This window comes from Pinus tabuliformis, chromosome 3_2, assembly GCF_031772625.1.
Source record: "Pinus tabuliformis cultivar Carrire ecotype Pingquan chromosome 3_2, CPIR1, whole genome shotgun sequence".
In the NCBI taxonomy this organism is placed as follows: domain Eukaryota; kingdom Viridiplantae; phylum Streptophyta; class Pinopsida; order Pinales; family Pinaceae; genus Pinus; species Pinus tabuliformis.
Genome location: NC_142302.1, coordinates 945,050,101 through 945,071,385, shown reverse-complemented (window position 1 = coordinate 945,071,385; position 21,285 = coordinate 945,050,101). Strand labels below are relative to the sequence as shown.

Here is a 21,285-nt window from a genome sequence, read left to right as displayed (position 1 = left end):
ACCATCCATATCTCAACTATGTGAAACTACTCTTGACTTGTTAGTATTATTTCCCTTTTCTTGCTCCATCATGTCATGAGGAATTCACACCCAATATTGTAGGGGAGTAGTTGATATCAAGCCACCTCCACATTCTAGTCCTCAATAAAGTGGCATCAACTCTGTAGGGAAATACTCCACCTAGGATCACAAGTGGAATCCAATATGTAAAAAGAAAAGCATTAGTAGAAAGGAGATTTATTTCAAACAAGTATAGGAAAATGTAAGCATGTGGATCCGTATCACAAGGAACACCCACACAAAGAAAGCAATATACATTGGAAAGGTGCTTATACAATATACTGGAAAATAAAGACCATCATTGGAAAGGTGCTTATACAACTGTCAAAATTAACACAATAGAATTTTTTGCTAAATTTAAAAGTCTCCAAGGCTAGTATTCAAGGTAATGAGGAAAAGCATACTCATACATTATTTTCAACTATTATTGGACATTTTAGTTTTTATGAATATGCACATGGTATATATAATGGACAAAAGTCATCAAACTCTACCAACCATGACAAATTATTTGATCGAATATTTCTTCCATTTTAGCTTCCTTTTACAAATCAAGTGCTTAAAAGTTCGTTTCATATGTCAACACCAAACTAGAATCGTTTGAATAAATAATGGTTTTAAAGTAAATGATTGGTTTAGTTTTCTAATTATGAACAGTATAGAATACTTTTCCTTTACAGTTCTAACATTTTTAATGATGATTAATTTTATTTCATTTAAATATTCATTAAATTCAACAATATAATATTGTGGACAGAGAGGAGAGAGGCATGACAGTTCAATACCATGTGGACTTAACACTTTCACTAAAGAGAGATGGGGTAACAAGCCAAAGTTTGATAACAGTAATTTACATATCGATGTCAAACTGTATGTAGCTTTCACACTAATGATCAGATGACCTTTTGGTCCACCCCACAGACTGAGTAGTGATAGTTGGGGATGAAATCTGATCCTAGTGGGAGGCTAAGAGAGCATGTAAAGAGCAAGGAAAATCACAAAATTGTGTGCCTAGAATACCTTACTTGATATAATACAGAAACACGATTGTAGGATTTCTGCATAGTGAGAATGATCAACATGCTACATTGTCTTTTGGTACAAATTTGGTAAAATGCTCGATAGAGTGGCCCGAAATTTCCTCAAGTGTATGTTCTATCTTCCATATTCCAAACAAGAACACACTGTTAGCAATCAGAAATCTACATGAGACCATCGACTTATGCCAAATTAGCCAAAAAAGGGTTGAGATGCGAGCATTTCTTTCTTGCATGCTCAGCTTCTGAAGAAGCTCAGGAGTAGCTCCCTTAATTTCTGCAAGAAAGTTCTAGCATAATTTAATAAAAATAGAAGCATCATGTTCTTACCCTGTGTTTTGAAGTTGAATAGAAGGGGAAGAGGGCAGCCATTGGGCAAGCGAGCATTGGGATCTCGAAGCTCATTGAAGAAAGGGTGTATACAAGATTCAAGCTGTGACAGAGTAATTGAATTTCCATGTCTCAATAAAAAAAACTTGGAAAACAAAATCATATGAAAGATGGTACAAAATAAAAACTTAAATTCATGTTATAAAATATCATTACTTACAGTAGTGCAACGAAGGTTTGGGGAGTACTGAAGAAGTCTGGAAGGGTAGCTTTGGACAAAGGATCTGTAAGTTGTCCAAGGTGTTTTAATTGATTGCTTAGTAATGGGGAAATATAATTCTTTTGTATTCATGTTAACTCTAATTATTATCCTTCTGCAACATGGAGGTGGCTTGAAGTTGGAAATGAAGTTGATCCACCGTCATTCCATACATAGTCCCTTGTACAACCACTTCCCTAGCAGGCACCTCGCCATTTGAGCACTCATAAGCCTTGACTCCATGATAATAAGATCCCATCATCGTGTGCCTTACAATTCCGATAGTTTGGCTCCTACTTCCCCTCCAGTAGGTTCGAACTTGGCACCTAATATACCAGTAGCCTCTGGTGCAACTCTAGGAACCACTCTTTATTTCGTAGAGCTCTATGTTGGAACTCTGCCTCAAAAAATCTTGCCTATAGCAGATATCGGCAGTGATCTCATTTGGGTGAACTACAATCCCTGCCAAAATTGTAGCTTTTTCAATCCAGACAGATCTTCATCTTTATCATACTTACCTTGTTATTCCAAAGAATTCTATGCCCTTTCTTCCCTAGTATCATGCACTATTAACCCTAAAATGGCCTGCAAATATACTCAGAGTTATATGGATGACTCTTTCTCCATAGGTCCATATATCTATGATACAATTACATTGAGTTCTACATCTAGGAGGACACTAAAGGCAGAGAATGTGTTGATGGGATGTGGAATGGAGAACCAAGGCCACACAAAGGTTGGATCAGGAGGCGTGTTGGGTTTAGGTCAAGGACCCAATTCATTTGCAGCACAAACAACAAGATTATATGGAGGTAAATTCTCTTACTACTTAAGAGACTATTTAGAGCCTACCACTGTGAAAAGCTCTCTGGTATTTGGAGACATGATAGAAGAATCAGGCTCCTCACTATTGAGAGGGCCAATTCAATATACTCTAATTCTGAGAGGCAGATCATCATTCTATTACGTGGGTATTGAAGAAATCGTCATAAATGGAGAGAAACTTCCTATATCCAGCAATGTTTGGGAGCTGGATGAATTTGGCAACCGGGGCACAATAATAGATTCTGGGACTTCTGTCACTTATTTGCCAGAGGAGGCCTATAAAATAATACTGGAGGCCATGAATGTGACAATTACATATCCTATGGCTACAATGTTGTCTCCACAACAATTTGATCTATGCTTCAACACTTCGAGTGTGAATGAATTGGAGTTTCCTGAATTCTCAATTGTTTTTGAAGGAGGAAAAACATTTAGACCACCGCCAGAGAATTATATCCTGCAGATCGAGGACGACGTGAGATGCCTGGGGCTCAGACCCGTTACAGAACCAACGCCAAGTATTATTGGGAATCTACTGCAGCAAAATTTCTTCGTTCAGTACGACGTGCAACAATCTCTTCTTGGGTTTGCTCCTACTGACTATTCAGTTATGAAAACTTAAATTAATGTTATAAAATCTCATTACTTACAACAATGCAATGAAGGTTTGGGGAGTACTAAAGAAGTCTGGAAACTAGATCTACAGCTTCTAGAGGTGTGCGCTTGTGGAAAATCTAAGAAAACAAGTCTATCAATTTGTAAACTTACTGAGAAAAGGGAAGTTATCAAATATTTAATGAAAATAGTGTAGACAGTATGCATCAACTTTGTAGGGAAATACTCCACCTAGGATCACAAGTGGAATCCAAGATGCAAAAAGAGAAGCATTAGTAGAAAGGAGATTTATTTCGAACAAGTATAGGAAAATGTAAGCATGTGGATCCCTATCACAAGGAACACCCACACAAAGCAAACAATATACATATAGTGGAAAATAAAGACCATCATTGGAAAGGTGCTTATACAACTGTCAAAATTAGCACAATAGGAATTTTTGCTAAATTTAAAAGTCTCCAAGCTAGCAAAGAAAATGGTAGACTTGGAACTATCTAGCTGAAATGAAGACACTATGTACACCTGTGTTTATTAAAAAAGGTGCAGCTAATATCGTTTTGCCCAAAGTCACAAACAAAAGGAATAGAAACAATTATGCATTGAGGGAAAAAAGATTAATTCACTTTATTTTCTTTTGCAGTTGGTCACTCTTGCAGCCACTTCTCTCTAATGTGGTCATTGTTGTTATACATCTTAGAAAGAGACAAAAATCATATTAGAAACCAAATTTTATTTTAAAAAAAACTTCAATGCCTTCAACTTTAGCTCATGCATGTCATAATTCTGAAAGACACACACTGTACCATTGCTAACAGATTGAATATTCTATAGAATTTATTCTAAACAGATAACTATGAAACTGCACTGCAGACTTGTCCTTGTAACTACTAATATATTGACAAGAAAAATTGTGTAATCAGATTTACTCACTGTGCTCCTATTTTTTGTGGATTTGCAAAAAGGACAAAATTTTCTACAAGCATGGAAGATGATACTTGAGAAATGGAGTGGTTATGGACTTCCAAATAAAGATGCCAAAAAAAATTGTAGTTGTGCAATATTACAAGCACCAACAAAGTCATAGTTTCCTAAATATTATAGACCACATTGCCCTTAACAAAATGTAATGAAAAATAGGAGTATTCATTCACTGATATAGGTGATGAAGGGCCCAGTTCCCCGTTAATAACTTTACAAAGTTAGTTAGACTCCTTTAACTGGTAGAAAATAGTTTCATGCTTTCATACCATTATTATGCATGCTTATTTTCCTTTGTGGATCTAAAGTTAGAGTTAAATTTAATTTACATATGATATAAGTAATTTGAAATTTTATCTCCTCTTTAATTACTTTTTATAAATAGAACTCAATTATGTAAGCTAAAACTGCACCCTGTAGGCCTAAAGCTAGAATTTAGTCATAACATAAAGCAACATACTTTGAACAATTAACCAAATCTTAGGATCATGCTCAAGCATCTACCGAAAATGAACCTTGCAATGCTGAGAGACATCTGGTTGTGGATCTCTTTTGAAATCTATTTGACTACATTTACCTAAGAAACCCCCTGCTCCATCATTTATGTATGCAAATTACATAGAATACTAAATATAATTTTCCCGCACTATAAGATTAAAATTCAAGAAAAATACATAAATTGGTCACAATATATTTCTACAAACTTTAACGTGAAACCCATAATGGTGGCACTCCACAAAACAAAATAATGTACAAAATGACCCCTGCACTAAACAAATCAACCTCTGGTATATAGTTCTGCTTCAGGACTTCTGGGGCCATGTAATATGGACTGCAATGATATCTAACATCCACAAAAAATGTTTGTGAACCAAATATCATGAATGACATAATTCAAGTATCACTTATAAATTACAATGTGGTCAAAGTTATCATCTTGGGTAATGCACCTAGGGAAGGTGGTAGAAATGACTGCAGTAAATTTTTTCACACAATTGGGAAATGTCTCCCAAAATTAGGAACATTGTAACCCCAAATTTTGTAAAAATACTGACTAAAAGAAATAAATAAATAAAAAGTGATATATGGGCACATCAGGAAACCCTAGGGTGTTGTTGATGGGACTGTTATACTTGTCCATAAGCCCTATACACTTCTTATTTTATCACTTTCAGAATTTTGAACTCATTTGCCTCTTGTGAACAACAAAGAGGACAAAACATTATAACGTTTTGTGTGCTGATTTTTTGCATGAAAGTGATAACCAAAATTAGCAATTGAAGATGAGAAATCTTACTCTTAAATTTCAGTCTTCATGTTCAGATTTTTGGCTTCTTGATGTTGTTTTTCAAGGTTTGTTTTTTGAGTTTCATATTTCATATTTTTTGAAATCATCTAGATTTGAGCATATATGATCCTTCCACATCTACAGGGAGAACAATACTGAAGCTAACTGCCCAACTAAGGGCACTGGTCGAAATGGCAGCAGGACAACTAATAATTGACATCAACAATGGAAAAAGTCACTCCAGCACCTATGGAAACATATATCCAAGGCTAGTCATCTCTCCAAGTATCTGCAATGAAATAGCTCCTTTCAATTATAATTTCTCTTAAAAATACCAGCATCCTTTCATGACTCAGTACATCATAATGCATGCAATGAATGTCATTTAAGAAAGCAGCTATGGCATGGGTTCAAACCTTGTTAGGTAGACATGTGTTGGATTTTTTTTTCATTATGCTTAAGCACTAATTATTTTAACTCTCGTGCTCTAAAATTTCTAGCTCTCATGCTTTCAAGCACTTTAACTCACCAGTCGTCAGTTAATCAGTCTTCCAGGCTACAAAGCCATCTAAATGTATTCCTTTTATCTTTCACATAAAACAAATATAGTATTTTCATCTCAAGAATAATTTGTGGCTAATGATTATGCAAGTATAAGCAAGCTGGTAACTATAGGAGGAAGCTATGAACATGCTAGACAATCAATTTGAACATTTGAAAAACATGTAAACAACAATGAAATATGCAAGAGATGTTAAAATATTGTGAAAATTTCTTAAAACCAGTGGTGTTGGATAAATTTAGCTACGAGACACACAAAAACGCTTCAGAAAAAATACAAAAACTCCAGTACTCCATGTAAAGATACAAAGGGAGATTTGAATACTACCTAGTTCACAAATCATTTAAAGCAACCCCTACCCTTTAAAATGAAATTGAGAGGACATTCTAGATATGTATTGCATGCTACCTGGTAATTCAGGATCGAAAGAGAAAAGAGGATCACGTGAGAGAGGGAAAGAAACATAGCATAAGAGAGATCCCTTAACTCTTAGGGAAAAAATGAAGAGAGAGCCCTTAACTCCTAGGGTAGAGTAGGGTAAACTCGTATAATCCACGGCCAACATTTTCTTCTCACTTGTTTTGCTATAATCGCAGGGCATTACAACAGCTACTTTTTCATTGTTGTTCTGCTCTTTATCCATGGCACTGGAGACTCCAAACTATAATAACGAGAGAAAATGTATGATATATTTGGTTCACCTTTTACCTGATAAGAAGAGCATCAACATATACATATATACATACAGAGAAATCAGTGTTGTTCTTCTCTTTATCCATGGCACTGGAGACTCCAAACTATAATAACGGGAGCAAATGTATGATATATTTGGTTCACCTTTTACCTGATAAGAAGAGCATCAGCATATACATATATACATACAAAGAAATGAAGGACTATGTAAATTGTATAGCAAACAAACCCTCTTTCCAACGACAAATTTTACTAGAATCGAGCAGGATTGTCAGGCACATTCAAAGTTCTCTTATGAAAAAATTCCCATTTTTGGCAAGAACACCAAATAAAGGAAAATGAAAAAAATAATTTATATAAAATCTGGTAAAACAAACATATTTTGATAACTTTATCAGAAAAAATAACATCGGTCCCCACTAAAAGTCACCAACAACCTTCTGGTTAACATCATCAGAGAAAGGCGATGGACTTGAGAAATAATACGAGGAAAAACATGCTGCCATGGACTGCACTGAAAAAAAGGGCATATTGTCACCATATGGTATGATAACAGTGACGAATTTAGGGTGTTTACCTTTAAAAATAACGCTTTCAAAGCAAGGTCACATTCAATCTCTGCAACAACTATTTCTTGTCATCCTCGAAACGAATCCTTTACAGACCTTTTTCCCTTTGTTTTTCAACTCGAAGACAGAATCAAAGGCAACAATCTGTGGATTTAATGAACTTATATAATCCTTCATGGATTCCTATGCCTGAAATAAAACAGAAATAAAACAGGGAAGAAAGGGAGTCGAATCCCCTTTCCCACAAAAGGGCTTAGCAATAATTATTTCGAGAAGCCTCGTAAAACTCTAGGGTTTGAGAATAGGTGAACTGTGGAATGTGAGGAGGTTTACCTTGTTCCCCGGAAGACCAATGTTAAAACCCTCACCAACAAATTCTTCAAAAGACAGAGCAGCTAAATGGAACTTTGGCACCTGGGTATGTAGGGTAAGATATATGTCTAGGTCGCTTGACCATCTTTCCATTTAACTGTATGTCGTGCTCCACCTGCATGACCATAGTTTGGGTCAAAGCAATAATAGTTTCTATTGCACAAGGGCAGTGGTTCGCATTGTAGGAAAGATATCCAGTCGGTGCCTTATTGTTTTGAAATCCGTTTGTCGCGATGTATACTGTGTTTCTGCATTCCACAATTCGCCATGACCATGAACAGTAGTGGGGGATCCAAACGAGGTGCCGAAGGAGTCTTCACATTCTAGAACCTAACTTTCTTATAATTTTTATTAAATTTCTAACTAACTTAATATCGTATCGGTCGAATCAATCGGTTGGCTAAAATTATTTTAATCGTCTAACACCTAAATCGGGGACCCACGAATGTACACATAAGCTAAGAGGAAAGTTAATTTCAGAGAGGAATGCCTTACGACGTAAAAATACTCTTTGATATGAAATTCCTAGTTTAATTGCCCACCCCCATCAAAATAATATGTTAGACATAATAATAATATATTCATTATTTCTAAATTCAAAATATGAAAACATTACTTCAAAATTCAATAGTTCCAAAAATCACTTCATATTTTAACTATTATAATAAAAAATTCACTCTTAAATTTAAAAAGTCCAAAATCAATTACAAATTTCACCTATTATAATAAATATTCAAAAAGACAAAAAAAAAGAATTAACATGGGAAGAATAATATAATAATTATTTAATTATTTAATTAATTATTCATAAAAATTTCCATGTTAATTATTGATGAAATTTTAAATTATTTATTTAAATTCAAATAATTTTTTATAATTATTCAAACCATTTTTTAAAAAATAATTTAAATATGGTATGGTGTGATAAAAAAAAATTAATTAATATATATATATATATATATATATATATAAAACAAAGAGGAATCATATGTTGAGAAGTAAATTTTTAGTTTTACACTCAATAAAGTGGTTTGCACTTTTATAAATTTGTTTCATCTTTGTGTTAGATAGGCGTGTTTAATTTGTATAGAAGTGCTTATTTTGAAATAGGGTTTTTAGAATTGTAATTAAATTATAGATAATTATCAAATGGATTTAACTTGCTCGAGTTAAGATGAATTTTTTAGTTAATTTCTATCTTTTAGTTAATTTTGACCAATAGGCGTGTTTAATTTTTATAGAAGTATTTCTTTTGAAATAGGGTTTTTAGGATTTTAATTTAATTATAGATAGTTATCATAAGGATTTAACTTGCATATTCATAATAGATCAAAAGTTGAAATTTATCTGCAAAGTAGTTATGTCTTTTTTCCCTTTTCATGGAATTGAATTAAAAAAATGTTATGTGAACAAGTCTCATATGTATTATGTTTTTTTGGTTGTGTGATATTGGCCATAGTATTGTAACAAAGCCTACAATAATAATAATTTAAAAAGAAATTATAAATGACTTTGTTTTTATGATATTTTAGCAACAATAGATGCATAAGTGTTTTGATTTCTATTATGAATTGATACCTATTGGAGTTTATTAGCTATTTAATTTAGGTATTGTGAGTTTTGGCTAATCAGGTAAAAGAAAATTGGTCAAATCTTGACCTTTGTTATTTAAAATGGGTTTTTCACTACATATAAGGATTCAACATCCTGAAAAAACCAAGGCACATCTTGATCTTTATTGTTTAAAATAGATCTTTCACTGCCTACATGAATTCAACACTGTGAAATACTTTAAGCACTCGAGCACTCATATTAATTTCAACAAATTTTTACCCAATTTTAAAGTAACACTTTCTAAAATATATAGCAAATAAACTACAACTTTAATTTATATAACTATCCTAATTTAATACCTCACCTTAAAATAGTCCACTTTTCCAATTTTTATTTTAAATAAAGATTTATGTTGGGCTCACCTTAAAAATAAATCCAATATTTTTTTTTTTATGTCTCCACTCTATTTGGCTGCACCTTTATTCAGATCATTCTCTCTCTAGATTTTCCGTACCATTTCACAACTCAATTTTCGTGCTTATATACATTTATGACGTTTGATTGTAACATGGAGTTACAAAATTAAGCAACCATATTCATGTTGGTTATGGACGTATACACACTAGATAGTCGTATTTATTTATTGGTTTAGTAAACATAGAATTCTAATTAAGCAACCATATTCGTTTACGAGAGATTTTTTGACATAAAATCACATGATATTTCATTTGTCGACGTGTTTCGAACCAACCAGTGTGGTTCATCGTCAGGACAAGTTGAAGAATCAGATCAAGCTTTTGCATGTTAAATAGTCAAAGCAGAACCTCCAACGGCTACAATTCCTGATCGGGCAACGGCTATATTGACCAACGGCTAAATTTGACTAGGGATCAGTGAGTTAGACCAAGGTCATAAAAATAAGTTAATTTAATATATTAAATAGGAAGATGGTTATCTTAAGACAGAGGAAAAAATAACCACACCTTCAATTTTTTTTTTTAACTATATATATATATATATATATATATATAAAGTAATTTTAAATGGTTGTTAATAGTTAGTTATATAAGGTAATAACTATTTAATACATACATATAAAATATAAATTTTAGAATAAGAAAATGATATTAAGTAATTTTATCTATTTTGTTAAATTAACCTAGAGGATTATTTAATAAATTAACCAAATTTTAATTAATTATTTATATGAATACACCTAAAGGTTTAAACTACTTTATAAAAATTAATATATCTATAGATATATATCTATATCTATATCTATATATATATATATATAAGTTAATTTTATTAAGATAATAGTTAGTTATAACCGGTATTAATAGTTTAAAAATAATACTATTAGAATAAGTCAAAGGATGGAAAGAATAAAAATATTTTAGATAATCAGATAAAATTAATTGCATATCTAATTGCTAAAATAACTTATTATAATACAAGTAATTAAATTTTCTATCAAAAAAGAATAAAAAAAAATAGATGAGCCACAAACCAAGGGTGGGGGAGGGGGTGAAGAAAGGAAGAAAGCGACTAGGAAGAGAATGTTGGGACCTAGCATCTACCGATATTCTAGCCATCCTCTCTATTGAGATTTCTCGGCCTTTTTTCAATCTCAAGGGCTTCCCTAAATTTCCGATGATGGAACTGCGAAACCCTAGCAATGACACTAGCCTCCTCAATACAAACAAGATGCTTGGTTTTTTTCCGCATGCTCAGCTAAAGCGGAAGACTTGGTTCTCCTATGTTTAAGGTCAGCTGCATGCTCAATAATCCTTTGATCAATGGAGCTACCAGTCTCACCAATATAAGGGGTTCCATAGGAACAAGGGATAATATATACCCCTTTCATATCTTTAGGGTCGATAGGATCCTTCACAGATCTAAGGGACTTACGAATGGTGTAAAGGGGCCTAAAGGTCACAGGGACACTATGACTCTTGAGAATCCTCGCAATCTTATCAATGGTCCCCTGAACAAACGGAAGATGGACACCTGGAATCCGCTCCTTCAGTTCTCTTTTAGCTAGAGACTTCTTGGCAGCTTTGAGGAAAGCCTTCTGACCCATGTTCCTACTATAACCATTCTCAACAAAGACATCAAGGAGATGGGATTTTTCTTTCTCAAAGTTCTTGTTATCCGAGATCCTTAGGGCACGAGTAGCAAGGGTATTGAGAACACCCATCTTCTGAGCCAGGAAATGGTGGGAACTAGCATGAAGATACCGCTTTGTATGAGTTTTCTTATGAAACATCTGGTGGCAGAGGGAACCATCACTATTCTTAGAAATATCAAGGAAAGGGAGGCAACCATCGACTTCCTGCTCCTTAGTAAACTTAATGGCCGCGGATTGATTGTTGAGATGATCGAAGAAGAGATCTAACTCCTCTTGGCTGTGAGACTAGATGACATTGGTGTCATCTACATACCTTTTCCACAGCTTGGGCAGGAGGCGGGCTGAGTTTAGAGCCTTGGATTCAAAATCTTCCATAAAAAAGTTAGCAACAACAGGGGATAGGGGTGAGCCCATGGCAACCCCACAGGTTTGCTCAAAGAACTCCCCCTCAAAACTGAAGAAGGTGGAAGTGAGGCAGATCTCAACTAACCGAGCAATGTCAGGATTTGTTAAGCGGTTGATTACCTCCATGGCCTCATTTATAGGGATGCAAGTGAACAGGGAAACTACATCAAAACTAACAAGAATGTCCCCAGAGTCAAGCTTAATGTCCTTGAGTTCATCAATAAAGGAAGCAGAGTCTTTTACGAAGGACTTAGTACGACCAACTAAGGGCTTAAGCCTTAACGCAAGGAACTTAGCAAGAAGGTAGGTAGGACCTCCAATGGTGTTGACAATGGGCCTTAAGGGAGCTCCTTCCTTGTGAATTTTAGGGAGTCCATAGATCCTAGGAGTGATAGGGTTGCTCTCAATAAGTTTATGGTGTAGGGAACTCACTGAGCTACTGGATTTAATGGCAAGAGCCACATTCCTAGAAACCTTATTTTTATGACCTTGGTCTAACTAACTGATCCTCGGTCAAATTTAGTCATTGGTCAATATAGCCATTGCCTGATCAGGAATTGTAGTCGTTGGAGGTTCTGCTCTGACTATTTAACATGCAAAAGCTTGATCTGATTCTTCAACTTGTCCTGACGATGAACCACACTGGTTGGTTCGAAACGCATCGACAAATGAAATATCATGGGATTTACGCCGAAAAATCTCTCGTAAACTTGTTATGGATCACAGAAACCTCAATTCAACCATATTCGTGTTGGTTAGGGACGTATACACACTAGATAGTCGTATTTATTTATTATTTATTGGTTTCATAAACACGGAATTGTAATTGAGTTCGGAGGCTTACTTTATAGTTGATGGTAAAGGTAATGTGTAAGTATGTTTTTTTAAAGAATTGATATGCATTTTTCTTAACATAAAATATAACATTTTTCTAAATAGAAAAACAATGTCCACTAGTGAAAACAAATATGCTATGCATAATTAATTAGTTGTCCATGTAACCATATATAGTTTCATGTAAAATAATTAAAACTAAAAAAAATATATGAATAAGATATTTTATATATTGTTTTAAAAAATTTATGTATATCATATAAAATTGAAAAAAAATATTTTAAAAATTTTAATGTATATATTATATAAAGATTTTTTTGGACTTACAAGTTTAAGTCATGTAATCTTTATAGCATTCAAAAATACAATTTAAACAATGAAAAATCACATGTTCTTTTGCACATTAAAATAAGTTTACAGGTAAAGAAATTTGATCCCTCTAAGCTCATGTTAGATCGGTGTTAAGCTCATGTTAGATTGGTGTTTAAGATAGATGTTGCAGTATTGGAATTTCAAAACATACCTACACGTCAATTTTGATGAAGTTTACACACCTCCCCACCTATTTTCACAGTTTCAACCAAGAATATTGATGGTTTTGTAATTATATTTGATGAAAAATTCACTTTGGGACTGGAATTTGCTCGTCAGCTTCTAGCCCTATGTTTGTTATAGTCAGGGTGTCTATATACAAAGAAGCACAGTAAATGTTGATGGACGCGTGAGTCGTGGCAATCAAACCACCACACATTCTTAATGGACCACGTGCCACTGGTGTTACCGTCACTTACGTCAAGACCACACCTTGAAGAGTTCCGGAAAATTACCGTTACTGTCACTTACATGAAGATGGCAAAAAATGGAATGGGTTATTCAAGCTAAAGAACAGAGCTGGTTTGACAGGTCCTCCGGCACTGGCGATTGGGTCCAGGCGGCCCCGCTCCACCCTTCTCCTCCTCCAATCACCTGGGGGCCCCACCATCTGCGGCCTCCCCGGAGCCCCTCCTCCTCCGCCACCCTCCCCTGCCCAGCAACCTTATGCAGCCCTGCATTAAATTGGCAGATTTTGAACAACCAAAATGAATTTTCCGCGCGCACCCTTTCCTTTCCCTAATCTAACTCAGCTCTGTTAGACCATTCTGAATTCAACAGGCTCGCAAAAGACCTATGGCGCCGCATTTCGATAGCTTGATTGTGCTCTGTCAACTCCCCTGCCTCTGAAACTGGTATGCTATTCAAGCTTCTATTACATTACAAACGAGCCAAATCATCTTTTCACACTCGCAAAATTTCCTTTCCCTAGTCTACCGCCTTCATTGTAGACCATTCTAAATTCAATGGGGTTGCGAAAGACTAGTGACACCGCATTCCGACAGCTTGATTGCGCTCTGATAGCTCCCCTACCTCCAAAATTGGTATGTTATTCAAGATTCGATTACATTACAAACGAGATTAAGACCTTTGACCGCAACGCCCTGGGAAAAATTACAAATGTTTCAACTATAAGCCCGATTGAATTTCAACTTTTCTGGTCTTCAACCCAGCTTACGAGTCATTTATTTCTTGACTTGTATGGCAACCGAGGTTTTCCCACAATGTCGAATACAATGCACATTATCTCTAAAACTATCACTGCCCACAGCATAAGCCTCTTTCTCCCATGAATCATAAGCCTCCTACCACCAGTTTTCTTTGAAAACAATTTTGAACAGTCCATGCCTAAAGAAATAACTAGCATTTGCACCTGATGTTGCAAAGGAAACGCCGTAAGGCATAGAGTGTGGAAGAATAGCGACATGCGAATGGGCATTGTTGAAAGCAAGGGTGGATGATAATGAGTTGCAATTGAAATTGTTAGTTATGTGTATGCTGAATATGGATATTTTGTAAATAATAGTGTGTAGAAGAATACTGACATGTGATAATTTCCTTCATTTATATAAATATGATGGTTCTCAAATGACTCTTTAGAAAAAAATTGTATATTAGATGAGATTTCTAACTCTAATGCACATCCAGTAAAATGCTTTTACAGCTGATCTGCCATTTGTTGTATTGGTTGTCACTTGCTATTTTCAAAGTTTTGTATGGTGTAAAATGCTAATTAAGTATTTTAATGCTAACAAGTATCTCTGATAATAATGGAGCCGAAGTTCTGGACAAACCCAGAAAGTGCCACTAAGAATGCATACAACCGGACTGATGGGAAATTTTTAGCAAAGGCAGCTGATTTAGGGCCCGATGGCTCCACAGCAGTCGCTGCTATTTTAGTTGATGGGAAAAAACTCTTTGTAGCAAATACAGGGGATTCCAGGGCTGTTATATGTAAAAACGGCATTGCTATTGAGCTGACTGTTGATCATGAGCCAAGTATTGAACGCCAAAACATCGAGAAGGGTGGATTTGTGACACTCCTGCCAGGTACCACTACGAATGTTGTGCAGAGATTAATTTTAATGAGAACATACTTAAATAATTTTTTGATTTGTAACTTTCTAATTCTATCTTAATGGTCTAGCTCAAGAGTAACATTTGAATGGTCAGAGGGAGAAACTGTATACTTAATGGCGTTTTTTTTTTATATATTAGGAGATGTACCTCGAGTTCATTTAAGTTCAGAACCAGATGTGAGAGACACGACCATAGATGCAACCACAAAATTTCTCATTTTGGCTATTTAGTATTGTTTTTATATTACAGTACCATTTCTTATTAACAGACGACAGAAGATAAGATAAGACTAGTTTTATTAATGGCAGTGGGTGACCAAAAGAGAGGTCGACGAGACTAAAAAATACACTAGTTACAACATACTGTGGAAGTGCCCATTACTTGTCATTAGGTATAGATGTAAAAAGTATAGGAGGGAGAAGAATCATCCACATCTGTATCAATCACTCTGTAGCTACTGATGCGTTGCTTAATAATGTCACCTAGGGAGTGCCTGGGTAGTACCAATCTATAGTCTACATATTTAAATTAGTGCTGGAAAGGGGTTTAGAAAATTTCAGTCCTTTCATTAGTTGAGTAGGGTTTGATTCCCAACTTAAATCGTAATCTAGAATGAGATTCTTGATTTTGCCCACAATGAAACTCTCTAAATTAGCTAATTTGTAAGTCTATTTCAATTGTTACCAACCTATATCCTTTATGAGCTGGATGATAGGTATCACGCCTCATTACGAAAAGTATATATATTTTTATTATCTTATTTATGAGCCCTGGGGTTGGCTTGATTGGCCTTGGAGTTAGACATTGAACTTCTCAGAAATGGGATGTCACAAGTTCAACTCTTACAATTCCTTTGGGGTTATGCACTGTAATCAATGCTGATGGTCTACCTGGTTTACCATCTATGAATCATGGGGAATACTTGTAATCAAAGCTGATGGTCTACCTGGTTTACCATCTATGAATCATGGGGAATACTTGTAATCAATGCTAATGGTCTACCTGGTTTAGCATCTATGAATCATAGGGAATACTTGGAAGGTCTCTGTGAATTTAACAACATCTATTTAAATTTTATAGTTGATTGTATTGTGACATGTATTGTTTTGCAATCGCTAGTCAATCAAAAATTAAAATTATACATTAAATTGGAGCAGGTTCAAAGTTTCTTTCCATTTTCCAAATTGCATATGTTTATCTCAATTTCCTAACTTGATTGTAACTTGTGAAACAATTTCGTTTTTTCCTCTATTGGTTCTATTATGATGTTTCTACTTGCATTGACTTCGTGGGTTAATTTCCTGTGTTTTATCTTTGGCATATGATATATATTGTTAATTGTAACAATGATCTGCATCAATGAACAAGATTTTTCTAGTTGTGATATATTGCCATGTCCATTTCTCAAACCTCAAAGGTGAAGATTCTCCAACATTTTACTTCTCACATATAATGAATTTCTTGTTTTCCCCATCATATTTCTAGTTGAATATGTTTCATGCGTAAATACACTATTTTTCAAATAGCTTAAACTGTTCATATATTTCCTATACTTACATGTTCATTTGTCTCTTGCACCTATCCAAAGAAAAAACGCCCAATAGTAGCATTACGTCATGGCATAAAGCAATAGTGCTTCCTTATTGCAAAAATTGCGTTTGTGACAAATCGTTATCATTTTTGATAATTTCCTTCATTTATATAAATATGATGGTTCTCAAATGACTCTTTAGAAAAAAATTGTATATTAGATGAGATTTCTGACTCTAATGCACATCCAGTAAAATGCTTTTACAACTGATCTGCCATTCGTTGTATTGGTTGTCACTTGCTATTTTCAAAGTTTCGTATGGTGTAAAATGCTAATTAAGTATTTTAATGCTAAAAAGTATCTCTGATAATAATGGAGCCGAAGTTCTGGACAGACCCAGAAAGTGCCATCAAGAATGCATACAACCGGACTGATGGGAAATTTTTAGCAAAGGCAGCTGATTTAGGGCCCGGTGGCTCCACAACAGTCACTGCTATTTTAGTTGATGGGAAAAAACTCTTTGTAGCAAATACAGGGGATTCGAGGGCTGTTATATGTAAAAACGGCATTGCTATTGAGCTGACTGTTGATCATGAGCCAAGTATTGAACGCCAAAACATCGAGAAGGGTGGATTTGTGACACTCCTGCCAGGTACCACTACAAATGTTGTGCAAAGATTAATTTTAATGAGAAATTTTTTTGATTTGTAACTTTATAATTCTATCTTAATGGTCTAGCTCAAGAGTAACATTTGAATGGTAACAGGAGAAACTATATACTTAATGGTGTTTTTTTTTTAATATATTAGGAGATGTACCTCGAGTTCATTTAAGTTCAGAACCAGATGTGAGAGACATGACCATAGATGCAACCACAAAATTTCTCATTTTGGCTAGTGATGGATTGTGGAAGGCAAGGCATTTTTTCCAATCATTTACTTATTTGCATAGTTACTGTTACATGCATATTTTTTTTCGCAAACTCATCTCATGGGAGAAAGCATCTAGGAAATTTTTTGATTACTGTATTGTCATTAATTTTACTCGAATAGTTCATCTAAATACCAGAGGTTCTTTTTTGAAGTTCTTAAAGAAAGATGCCCCAAGTAACTGCATTGCAAAGAGAGGATTTCCTTTCCCTAGGTGCCAGATCCGAGGGGCATTTATCTGCCCAATCCCTGGAATTGCACGTAGTGTCACCCCTTAACTTATGCTATAGGAATGCGGAAAACTGTAGCGAGAATGGAGGTAAGGTGGTTGGCTTACATTCCGTCGACCTCACCAGTTGAATCAAAGATGCATTATATTATTACAAATTAACAATGTATACATGGGCAAGAATTCTCTTCTAATCGAATAGAATGCTAAAACAGACAGTATGTGGAAGCAGAATGATAAGTCAAGCAAATTGATGAAATGTGTGTATTGAACCTCATAGCTATCCCCTTTCTCCAAGACCACAAAACAAATTTGCAATTTGCGTATTTCAGACATAATCAGCCTTTGAATGCCTAATGATTCCTGCTGTGTTGGCAATGCTTCCAAATCAGAATCAAATACTTGCAGACAGAACTTTTATTTTCAACTTTGCCATACTGCTGCAAATGTTTGGTAATCCTCCGTATCTCTTCCAACGTTGGTGAATGAATGCCGCTTTTGTGAATAGATTCAAGTACAATTTTTTGTTCCAGCGTTGGCTTCCATGAGCTTCTCGTTGTATTTTTCCGTACAGAGATGGATAGATGAATTAATATAAGAAAAAGAGATGGATCAACAAAATTCAAAAACACAGGCAGATCCATAAATCTAGCACTCTAAAAAAACAAAAACACAGGCAGATCCATAAATCTAGCACTCTAAAAAACAATAAATACCTGATAGTTTTCTGGTCATTGTTGGGTTATTGTAGCCTTCATAATTTTCTGGTGATTGTTGGGTTATTGTAGCCTTCATATTATTCATTAGTGTAGCAACAACTCCACCCCACCGATGGATTCGATGATGAGAGGAGGAGCTCAATGAAAGTAAGATGAGATATATGAAACCCGCAGACGAAAGTAAATCGAAAGACTCTTTATATAAAACCCAGAAATGGGCAGAAAAACTAGAGGAATTAATGGAAATATGGATCGGTTGATTACTCTGAAATGGGATGGGATCAATTGTGATGTGAAGGCCGTTGAGTGGACCAAGTCTCCCCGTAAAGCATTCCAAGGGAGCCACGTACCAGCCAATTACGTGCATTCCAAGGGAGCCACGTACCAGCCAATTACGTGCATTCCAAGGGAGCCACGTACCAGCCAATTACGTGTAGCCAATTACGTGTAAACGCTCTTTTCTTGCGCCGCGGCCAGATGCCATGCGCTGCGAGGGATAATGAATGGAGCACTTTGAAATGGAGCACTTTGAATCAGACGGTGAATATTAATTCTATCGTCTAACAACGAAATCAATGGCGCAGAGAGGAAGGCCTTACGGCGTTTCTTGTTTGTATTTACTATTGTGTGAATAACATGGAAAGAATATTGTTATTTTTCTGCATTGTTGAGCATGTAAAAGTGTGATCTTGTTTCCCTGTGAATTTATGACAATGAGATAGTAGAGATATGGTTGTTTTCTGGATTTTTAATTTTATCAGATAGAGAAACTCTATGTGAAAATGCATATTATATGTATAGAGTCTATTCTTTATTTCAAGTAGAGACTAGATAAATAAAAGAAAACTAAATGTTGAAAATTTGTTGAGATTTAAAGAGATGGTATAATTGAAAACAACAAGAGAAGCTGGAACCATTACCATTCAACTATCCTCTGGTATTAGTTAAACCATAGGACAAAGACCCTAATTAAGTTACGAGGAATAATAACAGAACCTCGAGGGTTAGTGGCAAGGCCACACATTAGCCATCCTAGAAACAGTTCCTCAAGGACTCTTGCACAATCTCATGCATGACATTAAGAACTGAAATTTTGAAAATAGAAAACAACTGTATAAATAAATACTATTATCATGCAGAGTTAACCATATAAAGGGATCTGTATAAATGGCTCAAAGTTTATAAATATTATACAAATTTATGTTCATATACAAATTATAAAACTACTAAGAGATACCATATTTTCATCATTATAGAAATGGAACCAATATTAAGCATTACTTAAACAACGCAAGTAATAAAAGAAGAACTTTAAACATAATGAAATAGTGTGAAACTACAGAACTGTAACGATTTATAACCATCCGACACATGGAGCAAATGAAGACCATTACCACAAGAAGTCGCAACTAAACAAAACGAAGGTACTGAACAGTTCTAAAAAAAACGTAACAACATAACATTACAGTAAACCCCTCTCAACAGTGTCGAGGGTTTATTTAAAGAATTCACAATTTAGTAGGTTAAGAAGGCCAATTGATACAATCAATAACTAGAAAAACCCCAACTCCGGTATTGTTTGGAGAATTCTAGCAGAGTCACATGCAAGTCTATACACATGAATATGAAGAAAGAACCTCATCAAAACCCTGACAGTGGGTTGAAACCTATAGAAGCGAGCCCGCGGAGGAAAAGCACTTACCTGCACATTAAACATTTATTATCAACCGCTGATAAAGAATCTTCCAACCTTAGCAAAAAGAAGATGCTTACGTGTGGAGGAATGGTAGTCGCTTGGACATTTTGTTCCATGTTCATGAGTACCATGAAAACATTAGAACCCTTTGGAAGGATCCTCGGCAGACTTAAATGCTTTATGAGAGGTTATGCACTTCCCTCCCAGGAGAAGGGGCGTATCTTGTAGCCACCTTGAGAAAAATTTTGATATGAAACCAAATGCACCATTGCCACGGAAAAATGGAATCCTAGGCATGCAAACCAAACCATGAGTGTTACAGTAACTTCAAAGACCAAAATATGCCGTGAAAAGTGAAACAGGTATGCAAAAATGACCTAACCAGTTAAGAGTTGAAATAGAAGGCAAGTGGATTCGGCCCAATTGCACCCGTACATCGAGGAAGGACGCCATGGTTCGCAGAAGTTCAAACCCTAGGGTTTCACCCTTCATCACCGAAGCCATCGATACCAAAATAAAACAGAGCAAATGACACATGATGCTATGTTAGTTACTCGATCACCTATTCGGCGCCCTCCTAGCCATACGATCCAAGAACCTGATAAGAATATAAATGGGCATGTTGATCCCAAGGATTGGTTGCCAAGTGGACGGGGTTATTAAGGCTAGCAGAGCATGCAGATGCCTCTATGTGGGGATAAACGCTCTTTTCTTGCGCCGCGGCCAGATGCCATGCGCTGCCAGGGATAATGAATGGAGCACTTTGAATCAGACGGTGAATATTAATTTTATCGTCTAACAACGAAATCAATGGCGCAGAAAGGTACAGAGTGGCACTGGAGGGGAGTCTTTCTCAGAGGAACGCCTTACGGCGTAAAAATGGTTGTTATTATTACAATAATTCTAGGTTTAGACAGTGGAATGGCTTGGATTTCATACCATTTTCCAGCGCCTCCCTCAAATGCAATAAGAACAGCATAACTAAAAAATAAATAATGTTAGCATACAAAAGATAAACAGTAAGGTTCTGATCCCCAAAACAGTACCCCTAAAGTTCAACACTTGACAAACACTAGCGTTATCAACATTAGACTTGACTATGACCACAACATTGGTTAGAAAGGCATTGGTAGTAAACTCATTTCCTTTGTTGTCCACAACAAAATGTTTTATTGCCCTTCTGGCTACCAAAGAGCTAGAGAAGCCATCCACATTGAA

The 21,285-nt window shown here is 35.3% G+C and overlaps 2 protein-coding genes and 1 long non-coding RNA gene across 4 annotated transcripts; 2 read left to right on the top strand and 1 right to left on the bottom strand.

The window, feature by feature from the left end:
• The first annotated feature begins 2,266 nt into the window (after positions 1–2,266).
• On the top strand, positions 2,267–3,133 carry LOC149183757 (aspartic proteinase NANA, chloroplast-like). Its single transcript, XM_089415068.1, has one exon. It carries the CDS (start codon positions 2,267–2,269, stop codon positions 3,131–3,133), a length of 867 nt encoding a protein of 288 aa, XP_089271194.1.
• An 11,520-nt stretch (positions 3,134–14,653) lies between these two features.
• Positions 14,654–15,193, top strand: LOC149183756 (putative protein phosphatase 2C 44). Its single transcript, XM_089415067.1, has 2 exons — positions 14,654–14,933; positions 15,102–15,193. Exons 1-2 carry the CDS (start codon positions 14,654–14,656, stop codon positions 15,191–15,193), a joined length of 372 nt encoding a protein of 123 aa, XP_089271193.1.
• Positions 15,194–19,781: 4,588 nt separating this feature from the next.
• LOC149183755 (uncharacterized) lies at positions 19,782–20,942 on the bottom strand. Of its 2 annotated transcripts, XR_016257205.1 has the most exons (3): positions 20,450–20,932; positions 20,145–20,356; positions 19,782–20,073 (listed from the first exon to the last, which is right to left on the bottom strand). It is a non-coding gene; the product is annotated as an uncharacterized LOC149183755 (long non-coding RNA). The 2 variants fall into 2 exon arrangements; XR_016257204.1 differs by having other exon boundaries at positions 19,782–20,356; positions 20,450–20,942.
• Between the last annotated feature and the right edge of the window lie 343 nt (positions 20,943–21,285).

Bases quoted from the DNA above. Each gene is read 5' to 3' on its own strand.
- LOC149183757 (XM_089415068.1), top strand. From the start codon at position 2,267: ATGGCCTGCAAATATACTCAGAGTTATATGGATGACTCTTTCTCCATA.
- LOC149183756 (XM_089415067.1), top strand. From the start codon at position 14,654: ATGGAGCCGAAGTTCTGGACAAACCCAGAAAGTGCCACTAAGAATGCA. The intron at 14,934-15,101 runs GTACCACTACGA...TTTATATATTAG, and splicing joins ATTTGTGACACTCCTGCCAG to GAGATGTACCTCGAGTTCAT.